The sequence below is a fragment of the Trachypithecus francoisi genome, unplaced genomic scaffold (assembly GCF_009764315.1).
Source record: "Trachypithecus francoisi isolate TF-2019V2 unplaced genomic scaffold, Tfra_2.0 Lachesis_group10, whole genome shotgun sequence".
Lineage (NCBI taxonomy): Eukaryota > Metazoa > Chordata > Mammalia > Primates > Cercopithecidae > Trachypithecus > Trachypithecus francoisi.
The window spans coordinates 109,759,939-109,780,630 of NW_022681455.1; the positions used below are offsets into that span (position 1 = coordinate 109,759,939).

At 49.1% G+C, this 20,692-nt stretch overlaps 3 protein-coding genes across 10 annotated transcripts in view; 1 reads left to right on the forward strand and 2 right to left on the reverse strand.

The window, feature by feature from the left end:
• HAS3 (hyaluronan synthase 3) overlaps nt 1-5,286 on the forward strand; it is a 35,452-nt gene extending 30,166 nt beyond the window's left edge. For both annotated transcript variants that reach the window (XM_033218809.1, XM_033218810.1), the window contains 2 exons: nt 1,087-1,188; nt 1,986-5,286. In XM_033218809.1, coding sequence (XP_033074700.1) covers nt 1,087-1,188; nt 1,986-2,909 — 1,026 coding nt within the window. In that variant the 3' untranslated portion in view covers nt 2,910-5,286. The remainder of the gene's footprint in view (nt 1-1,086; nt 1,189-1,985) is intronic.
• Nucleotides 5,287-5,625: 339 nt separating this feature from the next.
• Nucleotides 5,626-20,688, reverse strand: CHTF8 (chromosome transmission fidelity factor 8). 2 transcript variants are annotated; one of them, XM_033218817.1, is made up of 4 exons: nt 20,584-20,688; nt 9,028-9,086; nt 8,647-8,764; nt 5,626-8,244 (listed from the first exon to the last, which is right to left on the reverse strand). In XM_033218817.1, the coding sequence occupies exons 2-4, from the start codon at nt 9,048-9,050 to the stop codon at nt 8,020-8,022; spliced, it is 366 nt and encodes a 121-aa protein (XP_033074708.1). In that variant the 5' UTR covers nt 9,051-9,086; nt 20,584-20,688; the 3' UTR covers nt 5,626-8,019. The 2 variants fall into 2 exon arrangements, with proteins under 2 accessions (XP_033074708.1, XP_033074709.1); XM_033218818.1 differs by lacking the exon at nt 20,584-20,688 and adding an exon at nt 20,189-20,262.
• DERPC (DERPC proline and glycine rich nuclear protein) lies at nt 5,626-20,688 on the reverse strand. Of its 6 annotated transcripts, XM_033218814.1 has the most exons (5): nt 20,584-20,688; nt 9,028-9,086; nt 8,647-8,764; nt 7,702-8,244; nt 5,626-6,128 (listed from the first exon to the last, which is right to left on the reverse strand). In XM_033218814.1, exons 4-5 carry the CDS (start codon nt 8,021-8,023, stop codon nt 6,052-6,054), a joined length of 399 nt encoding a protein of 132 aa, XP_033074705.1. In that variant the 5' UTR covers nt 8,024-8,244; nt 8,647-8,764; nt 9,028-9,086; nt 20,584-20,688; the 3' UTR covers nt 5,626-6,051. The 6 variants fall into 6 exon arrangements, with proteins under 6 accessions (XP_033074705.1, XP_033074706.1, XP_033074702.1 ...); XM_033218815.1 differs by lacking the exon at nt 8,647-8,764 and having other exon boundaries at nt 20,584-20,683; XM_033218811.1 differs by having other exon boundaries at nt 5,626-8,244; nt 20,584-20,670.
• Nucleotides 20,689-20,692: the final 4 nt, after the last annotated feature.

Here is a 20,692-nt window from a genome sequence, read left to right on the forward strand (position 1 = left end):
AAGCACATATGAGGGACTCAACCTGGTGCCAAGGCTGTTCTGATTCCCCCTTAGCTTTCTACTGCTTATCTGGCCACCCTGTCCTCCAACATAGAGAAAGCTGGGTGTGGTTGTGGTGTCAAAGGCAGCCTCCTTTCCTGCAGGAATCTTACTCGGTAATTTTTTATTACAAGGATTTTAGGCTTCTGCAGAACAGGGTTTTTGGTTTATCTGTGGATTTCTTCATTGCTCTCCTAACAGTGACCACAGAGCGAATCAGGTCTGTAAACCAGTTCTTCTGGCCAGTGCTTACTGGATTCTTTGTACCATTTCAGTAATTTTTAGAAAACAGAAAAGGAGTCAGCCACTAGGGCAACTAGTGGCCTGGGTTCAACTCATATGGGACCACCTGTTAGAATCAGGCCATAAGCCTCCTAAGAGCTGGGCAGAGCTGGCCCTGGGGTCTGCCTGGAGGCAGCTGCTGCAGCTTCCATGCCTATTCAGAGCAGCTTCCAGGGAGAGCCCTCAGCCATACCGTGCCCTGGTCTGAGAGGCTCGGCCAAGGGAGTCTGTGGAGGGTGCAGAGGCCAGCAGCCTTGTTACTGGTCTCATGGAGGTGCCTTTAAGTAGGTAGTCTGGTAACCACCACTGGGCTGCAGGTTGTCCAAGGGGTCAGAGGCTGATGCAGGGACCCCTGGGGTTAACTCTGGGGTCACTTAAGGCCATATATAGCCTGTTAGTCCTGGGCTACCCTACTGTGCCTGCCATCTGATTTCAGTGACATGTTTCCCTTCTGCCGAAGGACCCCCCAGAGCAATCTTTTGCATCCAGTGCTAAGCATGTCTCCCTTTCCAGGCCTGGCACCTACCGTCTTCAGGGTTTCTCCCTCTCAGCCTAGTGGCTGTCAAGTCTGGCAGCTGAACACTTTTACTTTCATTTTACCTCTGGCACCTTCTGGTAGCGCAGATCTCTTAGCTAGAGGCTGGAAGTGAGTCACGTTTTGAGAAGGGGTTATGTCTCTCAGGCAGTGAGCAGCCTGGCAGTGGGGTGGGGGGTCGGTGTGCAGGCCTGAGGTCAGAATGGGCTGACGGCGCACTCCCTCTGCAGGTGTGCGACTCTGACACTGTGCTGGATCCAGCCTGCACCATCGAGATGCTTCGAGTCCTGGAGGAGGATCCCCAAGTAGGGGGAGTCGGGGGAGATGTCCAAGTAAGATGAGACCAGGGCTACCTGGGGGAGGGTCTGGACTCTTTCCTAATCCAGCTGGGTGTGCCTCCTGGGAAATGGGTACTTTCTAGTATTTGTGGGGAGGTTCTTTCCTGGCATTTTCACTGACACCAAAGGGCTCACCCCCGTCGCTGCCCAACCCCTTTCTTGCTCTTCTTCCACATGAGGGGAAGTCACTTAACAGGTATGGAGAAGAGTCTATACTGCAGGAGGGCACAGTATTTTGAGGCCGTATATCCTAGAAGGTACTTCCTTTTTGGCTGGTGGTGCAGCAGGTAGCTCCCAAGTCAGAGCCTTGAGAGGCCCTTGCTCTTAGGGGATGGGCCGAAGAGCTCTGGTCAATTCGGTAAGAATAAGGAGCCCAATCTGCCCGAGATACTGAAGCAGCCTCCCAGGTCCCCTAGTTCCTTTCCAGCCACAAAAAGCTCACAACAGGTGGCTGTGGTGGTGTCCTGCATTCTTCCCAAGCCCCCTTCTCTGCCACCACCACAGGCTGCCTCCTGAGACTGAAGGTGGCTTTGACTGCTAGAGCCGCTTAGTGGGGAAAAGCTCTGCAGATGAGATGACACAGTAGGGAGGTAGAGCTGGTGCTTGGGACAGTGAGTGCGAGTGGTTAGCTCCTTTAAGCCTCAGGTTTACCAGCTCCAAAGGAACCGATGGCCAGGAATCTGAGCAGTGGGCCACAGAAGCCATGGTAAGGAGGCCTCGTGGTCTCTGATGTCTGTCCTCCGGGCGTGCGTCCTTAGGTGAGGAGGCCCAGCATCTCTATTCCCTTGCAGATCCTCAACAAGTACGACTCCTGGATTTCCTTCCTGAGCAGCGTGCGGTACTGGATGGCCTTCAACGTGGAGAGGGCCTGCCAGTCCTACTTTGGCTGCGTGCAGTGTATTAGCGGGCCCTTGGGCATGTACCGCAACAGCCTCCTCCAGCAGTTCCTGGAGGACTGGTACCATCAGAAGTTCCTAGGCAGCAAGTGCAGCTTCGGGGACGACCGGCACCTCACCAACCGGGTTCTGAGCCTTGGCTACCGAACTAAGTATACCGCACGCTCCAAGTGCCTCACAGAGACCCCCACTAAGTACCTCCGGTGGCTCAACCAGCAAACCCGCTGGAGCAAGTCTTACTTCCGGGAGTGGCTCTACAACTCTCTGTGGTTCCATAAGCACCACCTCTGGATGACCTACGAGTCAGTGGTCACAGGTTTCTTCCCCTTCTTCCTCATCGCCACGGTCATACAGCTGTTCTACCGGGGCCGCATCTGGAACATTCTCCTCTTCCTGCTGACGGTGCAGCTGGTGGGCATTATCAAGGCCACCTATGCCTGCTTCCTTCGGGGCAATGCAGAGATGATCTTCATGTCCCTCTACTCCCTCCTCTATATGTCCAGCCTGCTGCCGGCCAAGATCTTTGCCATTGCTACCATCAACAAGTCCGGCTGGGGCACCTCTGGCCGAAAAACCATTGTGGTGAACTTCATCGGCCTCATCCCTGTGTCCATCTGGGTGGCAGTTCTCCTGGGAGGGCTGGCCTACACAGCTTATTGCCAGGACCTGTTCAGTGAGACGGAGCTAGCCTTCCTTGTCTCTGGGGCTATCCTGTACGGCTGCTACTGGGTGGCCCTCCTCATGCTGTATCTGGCCATCATTGCCCGGCGATGTGGGAAGAAGCCGGAGCAGTATAGCTTGGCTTTCGCTGAGGTGTGACATGGCCCCCAAACAGAGCGGGTAAAGTGCAATGGGTAAGGGAGGGAAGGGGAATGGAAGAGAAAAGACGGGGTGGGAGGGAGGAGGGAGTGCTGTGTTTGAGTCTCTTAATGGTCCAAAGGACAAATCTAAAATGCAAAGAATGGTGATGTAGTATGGCCTGGCAGCTCTGTTTAGAGGGGGCAACACTGATCCTCCTAGGTGCAGGGCTGCAGGGGATTCTGTGTTTTCAGATTGCCTGTCTGCTTGCATCTGCACACAGGCAGTAGTCTCCTCCTGGGCTCCAGAGGGCACTCAGAAGTGCGCTAAACCAAGTAAGTCCCATTCAGTGGCAACTTGTGATAGGTACCTGAGTGATGGCCACCTGTGGAAAGAGGTTCTCCCAGCCCATCTGAACACAACCAGAGGTGGCAGGAGAATTTCTACTGAGCGAGCTGGGCCGGTTAGTGTATGTCACCCCCACCCCACCCCTAAGTAGTCATCCATGCAATAAGATTGCGCCTGAGATACAAGGCCCAGAAGCCTGATCTTTGGGCTCAGAAAACAGGGTCCAGGAATGGTGCTTTATGTGCGATACCCCACTCCACATCAGCACTCCAGGGATGAGCCAAACCAGCAGGGAGTTAGCACTGAACTGCTTTTAAACGTGTACATTAAAAAGGCAAGTGCCAGGAGGAACAAAGAGATTGTGGTGGTGCTAAAGGAGGCCATAAGCTATACAGAGGCCTTGGGTGTTCCACCTGGAAATTGCTCAGACGTCTAGATGGGTTCTTAGCTTGTCTGTGATCTCTGCTGGGGAGACAAAAAGATTAAGCCCCAACATGTTCAGAAAAGTAGTGAAGTTTTGGGTATTTTAACCTGTATACTCCTGAATTCCTCTCAAATTCAGCTCTGATCTGAGGCTAAGACACACTCCTCACTTCACTTTCTTCAAAGGCATATTTTTTGAGGTAACACTGCAGTCACCTCTTCTACCCTCATCATCATGGGTAAGTTTTTCAAGGTGGCAATTGGGGCGGAGCCTGGGCTCTTATAGAACCCTCAGCAGGAGGCAAGCGTGTTCTCAGCACATATGGGAACTATGAGGAGCCTCTGATCAAATTGGCTACAATCTTGGAGCTGCTTGGACAGATTCCTTGGCAGCCGGGTTAGCATGTGTGACTTTCAGGCTACTGTTCTTGACAATCATCTCTAATGGAAAGCTTTTCGGTGTTCCCAAAGTGAACTCTCAAATCCAAAATGGTTATCTCTGAGAACATCCATTCTCCTCAGTGGCTTCTCCAGGCAATTCTTACAGCCCAGTTGTGACAGTCACTGCATTTGCTTGCTTCTTTCCAGAAACCAAACTAGGAGATGAAACTGGTTCCTACATCCTAAGGTTGCTTTCTCTCTCATGCCTCCTGAGGCTGTTTTTGGCTGTTTTCCCTCTGCTGCTTTTGGGGAATGAGGGAAGCCATTTTCCAGTGACTTGCAATCCAGGCTGTTCTCGGTGTTGGAGTTTAAACCTGGGATCCTGACTAAGCCTTTGATTTAGGGGATGCTGGCTTGCCCTCCAAATGTCCTTTCTCAGAGGCCAGCTAACCCGTGCAGAACCAGCACTGAGGTGGACAGCAGACGAGGGCAAGCCTCAAGTGTACCCAGGTGCTTCCTACAAAGACACAAGGTGTGCTCTGAGCCACAGATGGGCAAACCCTGGTGCTTTCCTTCATCTCCTATGAACTCACTCAAGGGTTTCCAGGTGTAGCTAACAGTTGCCACATCACACAGACCTCGAGTTTCTGGTAAGACTGCTGGTTGACATCAGCCCCAACCCATGAAGGCTGGAAGGCAGCAGGCATTTGCTAAGGCAGCTGATCCAGGCAATCGTTCTGCTGGCCAAGAAGTAAACTATTTTGAGCATTAGAATGGAGGAAATCCGGTCAGCCAAGTGCAGAGTTCAGACTTCGCTAAGGGCTTGTTTTTCTTCAGCATTTACTTGAAGATTAATGTAGGATGTCAGGCTCTCCTGGCTGTCCTACCATCAGCTCTGCCTTGCACTGTGGTCATCAACTTTCCTCAAAAATAGGCAGGTACAGGTAGTGGGCTCACAACGTTTGACCTCGACTGGTTTTTCTAAGTTATTTTGTACATTTTTCAGCAGCAAAACCAAACTGGGTCTTCAGCTTTATCCCCGTTTCTTGCAAGGGAAGAGCCTTTATACAATTGGACGCATTTTGGTTTTTCCTCATTGAGAATTCTAATCCTCTTTTGTATTGTTTCTACAATAATTTGTAAACATATTTATTTTTACCTTTTTTTTTTTTTAATTTTCAGGTCAAGTTTTTTATACTGCACTTATTTGTCAAAATAAAGATTGTCACATATGCTGGTTATCTCGGAACTACTACTTCTTTGTACTTAATGAAAGCTAGCTCTTTATTCCAGTTCCCAAAGAGGGACTTAAAATACGAAGTTTAGTCAGGTGTGACTCAAGACCTGGACAATGTCCATCCTGGTAACTACACCCGTGGGGGCTTAACTTTCAGTGTAGAGAGAGGGTCTTTGGTGAAATAACTGGCAGATGAATGGGCCCTTGCTAAGGCTAAAAACCAAAGCTTGCTTCCTCTTGAAGCATAAGCATTTTAACCAACATATGTAAGACTGTAGCCAAGCTGAAACAATGAAAAGCAAACTAACTTCCCTAAGAAACAGGTAACAAAACACAGCGACAGGAGCAGCCCTCTCACCCCATTTATTAAAGAAACAGTAAGAAAAGATACAATGCAGGAAAACCACCAACCATCATCCTTGCACACCAGGCTGAACAAAGCACAGTGATTTCTTCCCTTCATCCCCCACCCCCACCCCAATTCCCATCCACATCAGTTTAAACTTTGAGGTTCTTTGATTGGGAGTACCAGTGAAGAGGGAGTTGGATGAGTAGAGGGGCCTTAAATCTGGCCACCTCTAAGTCCCAGGAGAAGGGAGCTGCAGGCCTAGTCAGTCAAGCAGAAACTGCATTCAGTAGATCTTTGAAGTGGTTGTCCATCTCCCTGTTCTGTGTTCAAGCCCCCAGCGAAAGGTATGGCAGTAGAGGATGACCAGGTCCAAGCTGCCCAGGTCAGAGCTACGGAAGCATGGTCCGTTCACCAACGCCACGTTTCTAGAGAGCAGTGAGCTGATTCTCCAATGGTGAGCAGGGGACTACATGTGAACTGGGACCTGCAGGCCAATGTATCCCTGAGGAAAAGTCCACAAGAACAATTCAAGAAACTAGTAAGAAACAATGGGCAGAAAGCTGTGGGACGAAAGCACAGCAGGCTTCTGGGAGGCTGGAGATCCTTTCTCTCAAGGCCAGGATTATTCCCACCTGCCACAGTTCACATGCCACAAATAACATCTCACCTTCAGTCAAGAAAAACGCAGAGGAAAAAGATGGCTCATTTGAACTTGAGCCCCGGCTATGTTCTTCAGACTGTAGCTCCACAACTACCCTTTTACCTAAGAGCCCCTGCCGAGAACCACAGTGCCTAGAAACCAAGGTGGTCCTGGAGGGATAACGGTGTTTAAGGGGGTAACATTCCATTTGGGTACATTGTAGCCATTGGACCCCCTGGTCTGGGGAAAGCAGCTGGGTTTGTGCCAGGGAGGCTCCCCACTCTAGGAAATGGGACAAAACTCTTGCCTGCAGGGCCATTCATCCTTGGAAAGGAAGCTGGGTTGAGACCGAGGGTCCCAGTTGGCCTTGTGAAAGGAGCCGGGTTGATACCCACAGGGCCAACTGGAGAAGGGCCCAGATGCCCGGCAGCTGGCCTGGGGAAAGTAACTTGACCAGGGCCTAATGGGCCAGTAGACCTTGGGAGGGTAGTTGGACTTGGACCCTGCAGGCCAGCGGCCCTTGGGAAGTTAGCTGGGTTGGGGCCAAGTGGCCCAGAGGCTCTTGGGAAAATGGTTGGATTTGAGCCCTGGAGGCCAGCAGACCTTTGGAAGGTAGCTGGGTTTGATGCCAATGTGCCAGAAGACTGAGAAAAGGCAGATGAACCTGCTCCCCTGGGAAAAGAATTGGCATTTACCCCCATGGGGCCACCTGGCCTTGAGAAATGAGCTGAATTAGGGCCTATGGGGCCAGGAGCCCTTGACATGGGAGATGGATTTGGCCCTGGAAGGCCAATTCCCCGAGAGCCAGGACCCGAGTTTGGACCCATGGGCCCAGGTACTCTTGCCATGGAGGATGGGCTTGTGCCCATGTTTCCAGAAACCTGTGAGAAAGAAGCTGAATTGGCTCCTAAAAGACCTGCTGCTCTTAGAATGGGGGCAAGATCGAGGCCTTGAGGTCCAGCCATTCTTAAGTTAAGACCAGATCCTGTGCCCAAGAGGCCACCTGCTCTGGCATCTAGATTAGGGCCCGGGCCCAGGCCACTTGGTCTTGGGTTGGGCCCAAGGCCTGGGCCTGGAAACACACCTGACCTGGGGGCAGGGTTTGTCCCTAAAAAGCCTGATCTCAGATTGGGGTTTGGTCCTGGGCCCAGGCCAACCGGCCTAGGATTGGGAGGACCATTCCCAGAGGTCAACAGAACACCTGCTCTCAGGTTAGGTCCAGATCCAGGGCCTATGGGACCACCAGTTCTGGGGTCAGGACCTGCTCCTAGGAGACCACCTGCTCTTGGGTTGGACATAGGACCTGGTCCTGGGAGACCCCCTAACCTGGGGTTAGACAGAGGCCCTGGGCCTGGCAGAGTCCCTGTCCTAGGGTTTAGGGTGGGGCCTGGGCCTGGCCCCAAGAGGCCACCAGGCCTTGGGAAAGAAACTGCACCTGTGCCAGTGGGATTCATCCCTCTTGGAAAAGCAGCCATACTTGGGTCACGAGCACCAGCTGGGAAAGGTGCTGGATTTGAAGCCAATGAGCCTGATGAAGCTGGAAAAGGAGATGGGTTCCTTGGAAATGGGGCCAGATTTCCACCAAGAGAACCGGCCGCCATAAGGAAGGGATCCGAGTTCACACCCAGTGGGTGGCCTGTGTTGAGAACAGGACCCCCCTGTGGTCCCAGGGAACCGTCGAGCCGTCCTCGAGGTGGCAGCGGAGCACGAGTCCAAGGAGTTGGCCGCTCTCTAGGGAAAATCCGAGGTTCTTTCATACTTTCTTGGGGACGTTGGTGATAATGGGCTTGGGGCGGGTTTTGAAAAGGATCTTGTCTTTGATGAGTGCTGTCACCAGGTACCGGGTGCCAGTCTCGCGGCCAAGCTCATCACAGTCCTGATCCCCAGGAGTGTGTTTGACAAGGACTGCGAAGGGTTTCTCCAGGTGGATGATTTTCCCATACAGGATGTGATGGCCCACGATCAGCACAGGGGTTCCCTTTGGCAGAACAAGAACGAGATTCCTGAGGTTCGGGGCAAGGCCATGACACTCAGGCGCCTCCTAAAGCTGCTCCTGGCAGGCTCTGCTGGCACCTCCACTCCCTGGTTTGGCTCTGCCATTGTGGAGCAGCCACACTGGACCACCCACCCATGTGCCATTTTTACTTTCTAGCCCCACGTAAGATAATTTCCACTTTCAGAAATGTGAGCTTTCCAGATTCCCCAAAATTAAATTTCCCTGCTACTGCAGAGGTAGGGGGAGAACAAGCAGAGAGCATCGCAGATTAGCTAGACCTTGAATAACAAACCTGAGGCAGTCCTCACTCTGGGTCCTGGGAGCACCACCTTGGTGTAGCTTGCTTTCCTGAGGCATTAGGCAGGGAAAGAAAAGCCCCCTCACCTCAGTGGTGTAATGTAGGTCTCCCAGGAGGTTTCCAGCTAATCCAGTGCTGTAGCGAGCCTCGATCTCCCCCTGTAGCTCCATCAGCACCCATTCTGCCAGGCCTCCAGCCCTCGCACTGCAAGCAAAGGGCTGGCGGTTACAATATTTTTGAGGGGTGAAGGATAAATAGTGTCCTCACACCACCATTCGAGGCCCAAAGGACCTCTTCATTGGGTCAAGTTCTTGGGAAATTGGGCAGTGCTAGGCACAGAACTAGAGATCAGAAGGCAAGGATTTGTGCAAGATGCACCTAAGGACCCTGATTCTTCCAGACACATGCCACACCTCTATAGCCCTCATCATTTCAAGGCAAATTTTAAAATCTCAAAATGTACTCACCTGGAAACAACAATTTGCACCATGAGCCTTCTGTCTTTAAAAAAGCACGTGAAAACAAGCTGTAGAGAAAAAAGAAAAAGAGATTTAGCATAACAATAATGACAACGAATGCAACCTCCACCTCCTCGGTTCAACAGATTCTCCTGCCTCAGCCTCCTGAGTAGCTGGGAATACAGGCACCTGCCACTATGGCCAGCTAAATTTTTGTATTTTTAGTAGAGATGAGGTTTCACCATGTTGGCCAGGCTGGTCTCAAACTCCTGACCTCGTGATTCACCCGCCTCGGCCTCCCAAAGTGCTGGGATTACAGGCGTCAGCCACCGTGCCTGGCCAACTAATATTTATTACTTACTGTGTGCTAAGTACTTTTCTAAGTGCTTTAGACACATTTTATCTTGTTCCTCTATCAATGCCATAAGTGGGTAGTGTTCTTTTACCAATATCGTATATATGAGATAAGGTTGCTTAACATCACCAATGGTTAACTGTATGTGCAAAACTAATCAAGATCACATAGCTACTAAGGCAATGATGATATGAACCTAACACATAACACTGCAAAGACCATACTCTTGCTCACTATGCTAACGTGCCTTTCTCAAGGACTTTTTTTTTTCTGAGACCAAGTCTTGCTTTGTCACCAGATCTGGAGTGCAGCGGCGCAATCTCGGCTAACTGCAACCTCTGCTTCCCGATTCAAGCATTCCTCCTGCCTCAGCCTCCCGAGTATCTGGGATTACAGGCACCCACCACCACACCCAGCTAATTTTTTTTTTTTTTTGAGAGGGAGTCTCACTCTGTCACCCAGGCTGGAGTGCAGTGGCATCTCAGGTCACTGCAACCTCCACCTCCCGGGTTCAAGCGATTCTCGTGCTTCAGCCTCCAGAGCAGCTGGGATTACAGGTATACAACCACCATGCCTGGCTAATTTTCGTATTTTTAGTAGAGACGGGGTTTCATCATGTTGGCCAGGCTGGTCTCAAACTCCTGACCTCAGGTGATCCACCCACTTTGGTCTCCCAGTGTTGAGATTACAGGTGTGAACCACTGCACCTCGTTTAATTTTTGTATTTTTAGTAGAGATGGGGTTTCACCATCTTAGCCAGGCTGGTCTCAAACTCCTGACCTCAGGTGATACACCCACCTCGGCCTCCCAAAGTGCTGGGATTACAGGCGTGAGCCACCACACCCAGCCTTGATCTCCTGACTGCATGAACCGCCCACTTTGGCCTCTTAAAGTGCTGGGATTATAGGCTTGAGCCACTGCGCCCGACCTCTTTTTTTCTTCTTTTGAGACAGGGTCTCACTCTGTTGCTCAGGATGGAGTTCAATGGCAAGATCACAGCTCACTGAAGGCTTTACTTCCTAGGCTTAAGTGATCCTCCTACCTCAGCTTCTCAAAGTGTTCGGATTACAGGTGTGAGCCACTGTACCCAGCCTAGGGTAGTCTATTTCCTACTCTGCATGTTTCTTTAAAAAGCCTATGGAGTTTCTTAAGATTTTACTTTTTTCTTTGGTAATGATACAAGCTTCAAATCTACCTCCTTGGTTTTCATGGTTCAAGGGGTCTCTCTTTAAAAATAAAGCCAAGGGGGCCAAGCGTGGTGTCTCAGGCCTGTAATCCCAGCACTTTGGGAGGCTGAGGCGGTTGGGTCACTTGATGTCAGGAGTTTGAGACCAGTCTGGCCAACACGGTGAAACCCTGTCTCTACTAAAAATACAAATTTTTTTTTTTTTTTTTTTTTTGAGGTGGAGTCTCGCTCTGTCGCCCGGGCTGGAGTGGCCGGATCTCAGCTCACTGCAAGCTCCGCCTCCCGGGTTTACGCCATTCTCCTGCCTCAGCCTCCCGAGTAGCTGGGACTACAGGCGCCCGCCACCTCGCCTGGCTAGTTTTTGTATTTTTTAGTAGAGACGAGGTTTCACCGTGTTAGCCAGGATGGTCTCGATCTCCTGACCTCGTGATCCGCCCGTCTCGGCCTCCCAAAGTACTGGGATTACAAAAATTAGCCGGATGTGGTGGCAGGTGCCCATAATCGCAGCTATTCGGCAGGCTGAGGTAAGAGAATCGCTTGAACTCTGGAAGGCAAAGGTTACAGTGAGCCACGATTGCTCCACTGCACTCTACCCTGGGCAACAGAGTGAGACTGTCTCAAAAAATAAATAAATAAAGCCAAGGGAACTGAAAAAGTCCTCCAAACATCTTTAGTGAATGGTAGGCTGACTTCTGATGTGATTCTTATCAAAAGCTTTGACCACCTTTCACTTAGATATAAAAATACCCTGATACTTACATAATAGACTTTGGCTGGGAGCAGTAGCTCATGCCTGCAATCCCAGCACTTTGGGAGGCTGAGGTGAGTGGATCACCTGAGAACAGTAGCTTCAGACCAGCCTGGTCAACATGGTGAAATCCCGTCTCTACCAAAAACACAAAAAATTAGCTGGGTGTGGTGGCGCATGCCTGCAGTCCCAGCTACTTGGGAGGCTGAGGCATGAGAATCACTAGGACCTGGCAGATGGAGGTTGCAGTGAGCTGAGATCACACCACTGCACTCCAGCCTGGGCAAGAGAGCAAGACTGTCTCAAAGAAAAAAAAATATATGCTTTCATTATATACAACAGCAGCACCACCTGCTGGCAAATTTGGAGTACTTTACAAGAACTGGACATTTTTGCCTAAAGACAACTGGCTTCACTTTCTGTGAAGGATAGATTCATCGGGGGTTGATGGGAGAGGGGACAAAACTACAGCTTCTGGCTAAGTACTGTCAATGTATATATGGAGTTTAGTGGAAGGTTATTAGTTCAATGTTTACGAACTGTAGTATGGAAAATTAATAGGTATTAAAATTGTGCTCAAGCTTAGCAAACACCCAATTAAAATGTTAAGCAGATTTTTTTTTTTTTTTTTTTTGAGATGGAGTCTCACTCTGTCGCCCAGGCTACAGTGCAGTGGCATGATCTCGGCTCACGGCAACCTCCACCTTCTAGTTTCAAGTGATTCTCCTGCCTCAGCCTCCTGAGTACCTGGGATTACACGCATGCGCCACCATGCCAGGCTAATTTCTGTATTTTTAGTAGAGATGGGGTTTTGCCATGTCGGCCGGGCTGGTCTCGAACTTCTGACCTGAGGTGATCCAGCTGCCTCAGCCTCCCAAAGTACTGGGATTGCAGGAGCAAGCCACCATGCCCAGCGGATTTCTTTAAGAGACAGGATCTTACTATGTTGCCCAGGTTGGTTCCAAACTCCTAAGCTCCAGGGATCCTCCCATCTCAGCCTCCCAAAGTGGTGGGATTACAGGTGTGAGACACTGTGCAAACTTGAGATTTATTAGTATGTTAATCTTCCTTTTGGATCTCCAGCCTTATAGTATAACTCTACTCCTAGAGCACCAAACACTGTGGCAACATAAAATTGGTCAACTCACTAGACTTTTTTTGAGATGAAATTTCCCTCCTGCTGCCCAGGCTGGAGTGCAATGGCACAATCTCAGCTCACCACCACCTCCACCTCCTGGGTTCAAGCAATTTTCATGCCTCAGCCTCCCGAGCAGCTGGGATTATAGGCATGTGCCACCACGCCTGGCTAATTTTGTATTTTTAATAGAGACGGGGTTACTCCATGTTGGTCAGGCTGGTTTCAAACTCCCGACCTCAGGTGATCCATCCGCCTTGCCCTCCAAAAGTGCTGGGATTACAGGTGTGAGCCACTGCACCCGGCCAACTCACTAGACTTTTTAAATTCAAATGTAAGTAGCAGCTAACATGTTCTGAATTTTTACTGTGCATATATATTGGTGGTTTCTCATTCAACCATCATAACAAGTCTATCATATAGGTATTTATTCCTTTTTTTTTTTGAGACGGAGTCTCGCTCTGTCGCCCAGGCTGGAGTGCAGTGGCCGGATGTCAGCGCACTGCAAGCTCCGCCTCCCGGGTTTAGGCCATTCTCCTGCCTCTGCCTCCCAAGTAGCTGGGACTACAGGTGCCCGCCATCTCGCCCGGCTAGCTTTTTGTATTTTAGTAGAGACGGGGTTTCACCGGGTTAGCCAGGATGGTCTCGATCTCCTGACCTCGTGATCCGCCCGTCTCGGCCTCCCAAAGTGCTGGGATTACAGGCTTGAGCCACCGCGCCCGGCCAGGTATTTATTCCTATTTTGCAGATGAGGCTACTGAGGCATACACAGATTAAGTCACTTGCTTATATGTTGGACACACACAGCTGCTATGTCATAGAGTAGAAATCTGGGCCATCTGACTATCTACATTCATAATCACTACACAATTCTGCCTTCCCAAAGGAAAAAAAAGTATTAATGAGAACGAAAAGGACTCAAGGCATCAGGCAGGTATCAAGTACATGCAAGAGCTGGTCAGGGCAATATAGATTCAGGAGAGCATCCCTGAATTGAGTCAGACCTTCTGCACCAGCACAGGTTGTGGGACCACTGGAAAAGGGGTAATACACAAGCTCAGAACCCAAACATTCCAAAAGAGGCCCCACCACTACTGTCAACAGAACTAAAAGCACTTTAAAAATCCTTTTATAAGGTTTCTTGAAGAAGGGTAACAGTTTAAAATCAGAAGGCCTAAATTCAGCTCTCCTGCCTGTAAGTGTGGAGCTCTTTATTGTGTAGTCAAGAACAAGTCACTTTATGACTATGACACCTAGATTATGTCCTATTAAACTACTGCAAAGACCAAATATAACACATGCTAAGGTGCTTTAAAGACTCCAAGCTCTATTGAGATGAGCTGTTTTTTTAAGACAGTGAGATAAGAAAATCAGCCCTTTGATCCATAATTTTGACTATAACTTAAGGAATGGTGTATTTTATTTTATTTTATTTTTTTTTGAGACGGAGTCTGGCTCTGTCACCCAGGCTGGAGTGCGGTGGCCGGATCTCAGCTCACTGCAAGCTCCGCCTCCCAGGTTCATGCCATTCTCCTGCCTCCGCCTCCCAAGTAGCTGGGACTACAGGCGCCCGCCTCGTCGCCCGGCTAGTTTTTTGTATTCTTTAGTAGAGACGGGGTTTCACCGTATTAGCCAGGATGGTCTCGATCTCCTGACCTTGTGATCCGCCCGTCTCAGCCTCCCAAAGTGCTGGGATTACAGGCTTGAGCCACCGCGCCCGGCCAGGAATGGTGTATTTTAGCCACGAATCAAAAAAGGCTCAATAATGCAGACAGACAGAGAAGGGTTCTTGCAAATGTGCTTTTGATGATGATGGAGTATATTTTCCTGGATGGGTACAAGTGACAGTAAAACACAGGTGGTTTTAGAAAAACGATAAGGTACACAGGTACACGGTATATTCCAGGAAGATCAAGGCGGGGAAGGAGACGGAGCCTACTTCCTGACAACCAAAATCAATCGTCAAGCACTGTGACCATGTGCTTGAGAAAAATGCAGAAATATTTTCAGCGCATTCTCCATTTCCTGGACAGTCTCCTGTTAGAAGAGGAATTCACAACGGTGTGGAAAACCACTGTTGCTGGGATGGCACAGCTGTTACTTGCATACCAATCCCCTGTGCCTCAGTAAGACCACACACCTTTATACACTGATGTAGGAGGCTCTGCCTGTGTACCTCTATGGCCTTACCAGACATCTAGCAATGCTCCTGCAAATTTCTGTGGCCCACAGGCCTCAGCATCTTAGCGCCATACTCAGTCAGGCTGGTAAAAACTTGTCTTATCCTAGAACTATTGGGATGCTGCAGATGTATGTAGAAATGAAGTTCGAGCCCAGCTTCTAAGAGTTCACAAGAACTCACGGACTGCTCTGGCCACAGTTAGGTAATTTATACGCACATGGGTGTATTTACTAGTCAGGAGTGTAGAGGAGGGCATCCTTTAATGAATTTTAAAATTCTACTTTAGTACCTTAAAATATCCTGTAACACCTGAATTCCATGATTTCTTTTCTTGCTCCTTGAGATTCTACTCTACGCAACTGTTTGTAGGGCTCAGTAGGTAGGGATACCTAAGTACTTCCCTGAGCACACACCTGATGGAGGTGGCAAGGAGCATGTACTTCATTCAGTGTGGAATTGATTAAACAGCGTGAGGCTGCGCGCGGTGGCTCATGCCTATGATCCTAGCACTTTGGGAGGTCGAAGCGGGCGGATCACTGGAGGTCAGGAATTTGAGGCCAACATGGTGAAACCCCACCTCTACTAAAAATACAAAAATTAGCCAGGCGTGGTGGCGGGCGCCTGTAGTCCCAGCTACTCGGGAGGCTGAGACAGGAAAATGGCTTGAACCTGGGAGGTGGAGGTTGCACTGAGGGGAGATCACGCCACTGCACTCCAGCCTGGGCAACAAAGAGCGAAACTCCGTCTCAAAAAAAAAAAAAAAGGCATATGAATATGAGAACATGCAACCCAATGTGCCCCCATCCCCTTGAGAGTAGACAGAGTAGGAAAAAGAGGTGGGGAAGAAGTATAATACAAATAAATCCCTATTAGAAATAACAAGCATAACAATGGAAATTCTCTGTTTAAGAAGACTATGTCTAAGTCTTCAGTCTCAATTCATTCCAGCAACACTGAAACAATTGGAGCAATTTCTAGTTGTTTGTTCTAAGCTGTGGCTTGTTTAGAAATTGCAGCTCTATCAAGAGCATTTGAAGGTACAGTTTGATGAATACACTATACATGATGTCAAGAAACTAAAAGGAAGTCAGTGGAAGAGCTCTCCCAGCAACTTTTTTTTTTTTGGTGAGATGGAGTCTCCCTCTTGCCCAGGTTGGAGTGCAGTTGCTCGATCTCAGCTCGTTGCAACCTCTGCCTCCCAGGTTCAAGTGATTCTTCTGCCTCAGCCTCCCAAGTAACTGGGACTACAGGTGCCCGCCACCACACTCAGTTTATTTTTGTATTTTTAGTAGAGATAGGGTTTCACCATGTTGGCCAGGCTGGTCTCGAACTCCTGACCTCAAGTGATCTGCCCACTTTGGCCTCCCAAAGTGTTGGGATTACAGGTGTGAGCCACCATGCCCGGTCAACTTTCTCTTTTTTTTGAGACAGAGCCTCACTCTGTCACCCAAGCAGGAGTGCAGTGGCACGATCTTGGCTCACTGCAACCTCTGCTGCCCAGGTTCAAGCGATACTCCTGCCTCAGCCTCCTGGGTAGCTGGGATTACAGGCACCTGTCACCACGACCTGCTGATTTTTGTAATTTTAGTAGAGATGGGGCTTCACCATAAAGGTCAGACTGGTCTTGAACTCCTGACCTCATGATCCACCCGCTTCGGCCTCCCAAAGTGCTGGGATTACAGGCATGAGCCACTGCGCCCAGCCAACTCTCTCTTAAGAGCAGAGTTCAATCCCAGATTTGGCTAGGACTGACATGTCTTTCGTTAAGAACAGTAATTCCAGGTTGACAAGGTTAACTGCAGAGCCGGGGAGAGACTTCTGTGATATCACTTTTCAAAAAGATTTAAATTCATTATATTACAGTGTGGTATCAGTCTCACAGGCCACAACTCATGTGTAGCCTTGAAGAGATAAAAAGGTATAAAGAAAACCAAAACTTTCCCTGCAATAAATTATATATCCTGTCCCCATTCTCATGAGGGGGGAAAAGTTTTCTTCTTGATCTTTACGGGCCTTCACACAGCTAAATGAACTAAACAATATATAAATTCTGTATTCCTGTTAGTCAAATGACTATCTCAGTAAAGGAAACTTTTTTCCCCTTAAAAAGGCACCAGCATTCAAAGAATCAATCCAGATCCACAATGGGAATCCTACCCCAAACCAAAAAGCTTTGGCTGTCATCAGACCACTCTGGGATATACCTTATTTAACCAGCATTTGGCTTCTCTCTTTTGAAGTTAGTAACTACTATTATAAAAAACCTGCCGGGCGCGGTGGCTCATATAATCCCAGCACTTTGGGAGTCCGAAATCAGCCCGACCAACATGGTGAAACCCCATCTCTATGAAAAATACAAAAATTAGTCAGGCGTGGTGGCATGCAGCTGTAATAATCCCAGCTACTCAGGAGGCTGAGGCAGGAGAATCACTTGAACCCGGGAGGCGGCAGTTACAGTGAGCCGAGATCACGCCACTGCACTCCAGCCTGGGCGACAAAGCAAGAGTCCGTCTCAAAAAACAAACAAACTAAAACAAAACAAAACAAAAAACTGGTAAATCAAAGCACCACCACGATTTCTTAAGAAAAGTCCAGGCAGAGGCTGGGTGTGGTGGCTCACGCCTGTAATCTCAGCATTCTGGGAGGCCAAGGCGGGCGGATCACAAGGTCAGGAGATCGAGACCATCCTGGCTAACACAGTGAAACCCCGTCTCTACTAAAAATACAAAAAATTAGCCACACCTATAGTCCCAGCTACTCGGGAGGATGAGGCAGGAGAATGGCGTGAACCCAGGAGGCGGCGGTTGCAGTGAGCCAATATCATGCCACTGCACTCCAGCCTGGGCAACACAGCAAGACTCCGTCTCAAAAAAAAAAAAAAAAAAAAGAAAAGAAAAGAAAAAAATAAAGGTCCAGGTAGAACATTATTTTTATAATACAAAAAGCTTCATTTCTCACATAGCTAGCTTTGTTCAAACACTTATCTGGATCCTCTTATTTCACCCTAACACCCTGTGATTTTTAGCATGGTCTTCTCACTCCCATTTCATAAATGAGGAAACAGGCTGAGAGGAGCTAAATATTAACTGGTCACACAGCTACTTAAGTGGAGAGCTGGGATATGAACCCTAACCCCTCCACAATCTTGCCCCTCTTGCAGTTCTCACACAGTCCCCTCTTGTAAAGCACCTCTGTGTGAGAACTTCCCTTACTTTACAAATATTAGCCTCGTTCTCACAGCATCTCTTACAAAATGGCAAATAAGCAACCTATGGAAAGACGCTGCAACTTGCCACCAAAGTAACTACTGTATCTGTGGGGTAGGCAGTTAAAAACAAACGAGAAGCTTGCTTTTTATCATACCCAATTGAGATGTTTCAGTTTTTGAAACTTTTAGAAAAATCTACTCAATGCCACCTCTAGAACACAAAGCTTTACCCTACACCTCTGCTCCCGAGTGTGAAAGTAAGTGAAGAGAATAGAGGACATTCTTTGTCAAGTATTCATTTTAATCTTCCACAAAATTTAATTCTTATCCTCTGGTCTCTGAATTGTTAAATATTAAATTGTTAAAAGATTACTGTCTTACAGAGAACACAACAGCCTGAGCAATGATCTTCATAAACCTTCAAAATAAAATGTGGCAGAAGAAAGTGTGATATGTATCCAATTAAACCGAACATATGGCTTATAGCAAAAAAAGAGGCTTTGACTCAATGATTTAACCTCAATACAAATAACTAAATTTTAATAAAGCTAAACAATATTTTAGAAATTGTTTCATTTTGTACTTTTTAAGACAGGAAACCAAGGCTTTAAACTCTCAACCCTTAAACATTCTTTTCTAAACTGGGGTGAAATCACTTAATTCTTTGAGTGTAAACATTCACAATTTTAAATTTTTTGCTAGACCAACAGTTGGCATTTATTGAGCTTTTGTTTTTTGATCCCAGGGTGGACACTTTGTTTAGGGATATAGTGAAGCATTCACTTGTCATACAGACCTGGATTCTGTGATTTTGTCACCTATCCCATATGTGACAGTGGGTAGTTTAACCTCACAGGTTTTCCTAACAATAAATTGAGCATAAACTTCTATTTCGAAAGGCTGTTGCAAGAACGAGTAATGAATGTAAAGTTTTTAGCACATTGTCTAACACACGGTAAACCTTCAGGGTCAAGCTATTGATTTCCCAGAGGAAGGTGGCATTTTCTTAGTATTCATCCAATAGAATGTCTTAATACTACTGTATTAGCATATTAATGTTTATAATGGACTAAAGCATTCTACGAAAGCAGCAGGTCATCAGAATAAAATCAAGTTTTCATAACAGCAGCAGAATTCAAACACGGCAGTTGTGGTTCACCAAACTGCTTCAGGGATTAAGCTCTGGAAGGTAATTTCTCTAAATACAATAACTATGTCCTCTATGTGCCTTTCCACCAAGTGAACTCTGAACGTTTTACATACAACTGAACACAGATTATTTTTATTTGTAGTGTTATCGTGGTTTTGTGACTGAAGGGGACAGGTCTATACTTTTGAAAGGGATCTTGTTTCTTGAAAGGCTTATGTCACTAAGTCTAAAATCCTGTTTCCAAATGAGAAGCTTGCTCCCCTCCAAAAGGGGGCCGATGGAGGGTTGGTGGAATTGAATGCTTCCAAACTTTACATTAGTGAAGAGTGTGTTCAAAAACGTATGTGGATGCTATGCATACACGTGATACTTCCCATCACATTTTAGGATTCCCACGTTGGAGGGAATCAATTACTGGTATTTGTAGCAATGGGTGGAAAAGATGGCTTCAGTCGATCTGAGTTACTGCAGTTTTCTCCATCTTCTGCTACTCTGCAGCCCCATCTTAGCCTGTCCTCCTCTTAATGCTACGGCCCCTTGTATTCCCCCAAACCCTTTCCTTTCCAGCCCGGCGTGGAGTCTCCCTCTATCCTCTTCCTCCCACCCACCCCCATCTTCTCCACCCACTCCCTCTCGGCCCCCTCCCAACCTTTCTGCTAGAGCTACAAACACTTCCTATTTCTAGTCCCACCCACTTTCTGGGACTTCTCAATCCGCTTCCCCCTCTTCTCCACCCCCCTCCACATTACAAGCTGTTTTAACCCCTTTTCCTGCCTCCCAGGGAAACTATTCTTTAAACCGCCTTCCTCCACACCACCCACCGGAGTGGTCTTCCAAACCGTTCACCCTCCTCCCAAAGATTACTTTCAACGTCCTTTCTCTACCACCCTCGTTTTCCAAATTGTTCCCGGTTCTCAAGTACTCCATTCCTCCAGGACCCCATCCCACTCGTCTCTACGGCTTCCCACCCACAAAAGAACCTGGAATGACTCTCCAACCACCCTTCCAATTACCTCTCCCAGAAGCCTCCCCCACTCCACGATTACAAATGTTCCCTAGAACAAAACCTCACGGTCCTACCCCCCACCCCGAACTCCCCTTTCTGCTATTCCCGCTACTTCCTAGGTTCCAGTTATACTCTGCTCCCGCAAGCATAGCGGGCTAGGTTCCCTCCCAACCCCGGGAAGAACCCCTTCCCGCACGTACCTCGAGGTTCCGGCCCGCGCCGCCCCCTTCTCCGTCCTCCGCCCGCGCTCGGCCACCCTTTCCGCCCTTCTCACGCTCCTCCCCGCTCGCTCCCTTCCTTCCCTCCGCCTTCCGTCTCCACACCGCTCCCTTCCCCCAAACCCCCGGCCCTCCCACCCCGGGGGCCCCTCCGGGCTCGCCCCCATCTCCGCGCCGCCCTCCCGCCACCCTCCCCCTTCCCAGCCACCCCTCCCCCGCCCGCGTTCCCCGCCCCTCGGCTCGCCATTCTTCTCTCCGAGCCGCGCGCCCCGCCCGGCCCCGGCTCCCTAGCTTCCCGCTCCCTCGCGCCCTGGCCCCCATCCCCGGCTCGGCCCTCGCTCCCCGCGGCCTCCCGTGCCCCCCGCCCGCGGCCTGACCTGCAATGGCGGCCGCCGAGCGCGGCGCCGCGCGGCCAACGGGCGACAACCGAACCTCCCGCCGCCGTCGCCGCCGCCGCGAGCACTGCCTGCGCACTTCCGACTATGC